Raw genomic sequence first — 4036 nt, forward strand, 5'->3', positions numbered from 1 at the left:
CGTACCAAGTTTCATTTTAATCATCCCTACGAGGAGTTTGTTCAAATACAAGGCGAAGAAATTGACGAAAATCACCGCAAAAATCAATATTGCTGACTTTTGACGGCATGCCACGGTCACGCCCTTCAACATACAGTCACAAATAAGACAACTTATAATCAGCAATTTTTTTTTGACTCTACTGATCAGTTTTGAAGTCGCCAACATTGGTGTTCAGTTCCGGACCTTCATTAGACAAGTGACATTTGGGGCCGATTGGACAATGTACACTCAAGTTATAGCAAATTCATGTGCGTCCATGTTTGACGCCACGCCGCAGACAAGCCCTTCAACGACAACTCATCACATTCATCACATACCATCAACAATACGTTTTGCATTTTCTGACCAGATTTCAGCTGGATCTAATCTGACTACTAGGAGTAGAACGTAGTATAAGTATAAAATAAAGTATAAAACATGATATTTCCTGTTACCAGTAGGTGGCCCTATCACTATATCTGAATATTGTTATGTAGACGTGTTCGGGGTGGGATTCTTATCATACGCGTGAAGTTTTGTTGAGATCGGATCTTGTACGCTGAAGTTCCTTTTTCATTGTGAATCGTTGAAATTGGACGCCATTTGACGCACAGTCACAAATAGCACGGCTTTTAATTGTGATGCTGTTTACATCATACTTACCAAATTTGAGGTTGATCCGATCACTTCCCTAAGAGATGTTTTAGATGTTGTTAGAATTCCTACAATTATTATAGGTCTTTGCACTGGTCAGTGCTATGGCCTTAATAATCTGTCTGTTCGTCTCTTCCAGTTTTGAGCCGTTGATGCTGAGGAGGCCGGACTCACGCCGCAGCACCACCCAGACGTGGTACTTCAGCTCAGGGATGCTGACCTGCGGCCTTCCCCGGCTGGTAGTACAGGTGGGTAGCTTTGTTCATACAGTATGTCTTGGATGTGGAATTCGAAAAATGTTGTGTCTAGAACTGCTCTCTTCTGTAAGGCTGTGGAGTTTAGAGTCCTCACATGTATACATTACTGCTCAAATGTTTGGGGTCACCTGTTATATTGATGTTTTTCTTTTTTCATAAAATAATGGCTATTTTAATATAGATTTTATTAAAAGTATAATTTAGACAGCAAATGCATTATTTACATTTGAAATAATTAAAGAAAAATTTATAAAATTATTAAAACTTCCATTTAGCCGATGTTCCCACAGTGCTATATGACGGGGAGAAGACTGTTGTATGTTTCCATTTTGATTTTGTTTTTCAGTCCAGAAGAGCGTCAGTGACCAGAGATCATTATTGAACCGCAACGGTGCAGCTGTGCTCTGAATATTTAGGGAACCAGTTTTTATTTCAGTCCATAGTATGTTCAGCTGATATTCAGTAGTAACTCTGGACCAAACTTCTGTTTCTGTTCTGAAGTTTTAAGAATAGTTTTGCTAAAGCAGCACGTCTGTTAATTACAGCTCATTATTACAGGCATTATTGTGAACTTCACACTGAAACCTGGAACCTGTTCCTGTTTAAATCTGCACAGATTTTGATGCTAAGCTTCCCATTTATTTGACCAGTGACTGCTGATATCTTATTTCCTATTAGGCCCGAGCACAAATCGTGCGAAGGCCCTATTGTAATTGTAGCAATTATTAGGGCCCGAGCACAAATCATGCGAAGGCCCTATTGTATCTGTAAAGGTTATTATTAGGGCCCGAGCAGTGACCATGCGAAGGCCCTATTGTATCTGTAGAAATTCTTTTAAGGGCCCGAGCACTGACCGTGCGAAGGCCCTATTGTATCTGTAAGGATTATTATTATTTTAGTAACAAATGAATCGCATTTTTGGAAGCTTTCCCATGCTCGAAAAATAATGAAACGTGGTGCATGTCAGTCGTGGCAGAAAATCTTGTGTTTTCTAGGGGTCCACTATGAGCATGGCAAAATGGCCACTCAGGGGCCCATAAACTGTACCTGCCGGGGCCCTTTTCTCCGATATGCATAAAAATCGGCACACACGTAGATACACACCACCACAGGGGATATAGGGACCGAGCCAGTATCAACTGGAAGGTCCCTATTGTTTTTCGAATGTTTATTAGGGACCGAGCCAGAATCAACTGGAAGGTCCCTATTGTATTTGCTCAAATTATTATTATTTTCAGAACTTTAACTGCATTTTTGACCCCCTGAACATATACGTTTCGTTTTTATTTGGAAAAGTGGTCAGGCCTGGTGTAACTTAGATATTTTATGCGTCACTTTCGGGTCGGTCACTAGGTGGCGCTACTATTAAGAAAAGTGCGTTTAGGCTAATAACTCCCGCATCGTTTGTCGCACATTCAAAAACCTTATATCCACGCGTTCGGTGAATGTAGCTGCATCTCCCCATATAGGCCACCCTATTTCCGCTTAGATTTTTTTTGCTAGAGCGCAAAATGTCACAAAATTACTTTTTCGTGTTCCTCCTACGTGCTTTGTCCTATTTGCACAAAATTTTTCACATAGCATCTGGGGACTGTCCTGACAAAAAAAGTAATTTGAAGAATTTTGATATTTCAAAAAATAAGCAAGTTATAAAATCAGCACATTTTTCCACATTGGTATGTCCGATTGACACCAAGCTTTGGTCCATAGTTCCCCATGTCTTCCTTAGGCATCGTGCACAATCGTGAACAATTTGAGGCCACCGCCACAAGGTGGCGCTCTTTAAAAGGAAGACGTTTATATCTCCGTATCTGCACGTGATTAAAAGGAAACTTGGTACGATGATTGCCCATGGCTCCCTGAGGCTCTCTAAAAAATGTGTCAACAATCCGCCACTAGGTGGCACTCTGGTGGCAGGGTAAATCACTGTGCGGAGTTAAAACGGAATGTCAAAACTGTGATGCCATTTCCAGCATTTCAGGGCTTCAATTTAACTAACTCCTCCTACAGTTTTTATCAGATTGACTTCAAATTCCATCACTGCAATCTAGACACATTGGTGATCAAAAGTTAAACAAATATTTACTGTGCGTCAAACGGTGTGTCTGTGGAGGGGCGCCAAATTTCTAAGTTTCGCAGTGAAAAGTCGCGCTATGAAAGCGTAAGTTATTTGCACGGTGTCTGAAATGCGTGGCGACATAGAGCGGTCCCCCTCGGCTTACGTCGATGACAGCTTGGGCGTGGGGCGACGTGACATGGCGTGGCTGTGGTGGGCGAACGCCGTGCATGCCCCGACGGGGGTTGATGGCGAGGTCTCGCCCAATGCTGCTTGCAGCTTTAATTATTCTTATTTTTGCTCAGAGGGATCTGTGTCTCTTTCTGCCCTTTCAGTTGTCAGTCTGGTTTAACTGTTGTCTTGATCTTAGTATTCCTCTTACTTCCCCATCCCAGTCATGTTTCAGAGACAGGTTACGCCAAGCTTTTGAGCGATAGTGTATGTTCTGTTATTGTTTCTTCCACTGTGAATGTTTTCAGTGGTATTTTTAATGTATGCCTTATATGCCTCAGGTAAAAGGCGGGGTGACAGGCCTGTATGATGGAGCAGAGGTGGTGCTGGGACCAGATTCAGGGCTGCTGGAGCCTGGTCCAGAGCAGCAGTTCATCAACCAGAAGATGAGGCCCGGTTCTGGGGTGCTGTCAGTTCAGGTGCTTCCAGATGGACCCACACGTGTCCTGCAGGTGAGAACGACACTCCCTACAGACACACATTAAGCACTGGACTATTCCTTAAGATCCCCTCCTCACTTGTTTGCTGTCATTAAATAATACATAATAAATTAAAGCTGCAAGCAGCGATGAACGGGCCCTCGCACTGCACGCAACTCGGAGTGTGCTGAAGCTGCGTCACGAGCCAGCGTAACACATGCAGACCACAACATGAAAATTTCATGTAAATCAGATCAAAATCGCCACGCAGTGCTTACTTCCTGTTGCCAGTAGGTGGCGCTATCACTATATCTGAAAACATATGAAGTTTCATTGAGATCGGATCATGTACACTGAAGTTATGACAACTTCCTTTTTCATGGCGAATCGTCAAAATT

The 4036-nt window shown here is 42.6% G+C and overlaps 1 protein-coding gene across 1 annotated transcript in view; it reads left to right on the top strand.

Annotated features, from left to right (window-relative positions):
• vps13d (vacuolar protein sorting 13 homolog D) overlaps positions 1-3671 on the top strand; it is a gene marked incomplete at both ends in the record, with an annotated part of 59997 nt that extends 56326 nt beyond the window's left edge. Inside the window, 2 exon segments of the mRNA XM_035656102.1 lie at positions 815-923; positions 3501-3671. Coding sequence (XP_035511995.1) covers positions 815-923; positions 3501-3671 — 280 coding nt within the window.
• Between the last annotated feature and the right edge of the window lie 365 nt (positions 3672-4036).

This window comes from Morone saxatilis, unplaced genomic scaffold (assembly GCF_004916995.1).
Source record: "Morone saxatilis isolate NCDOM2014 unplaced genomic scaffold, NCSU_SB_2.0 Contig15, whole genome shotgun sequence".
Taxonomy (NCBI): Eukaryota; Metazoa; Chordata; class Actinopteri; family Moronidae; genus Morone; species Morone saxatilis.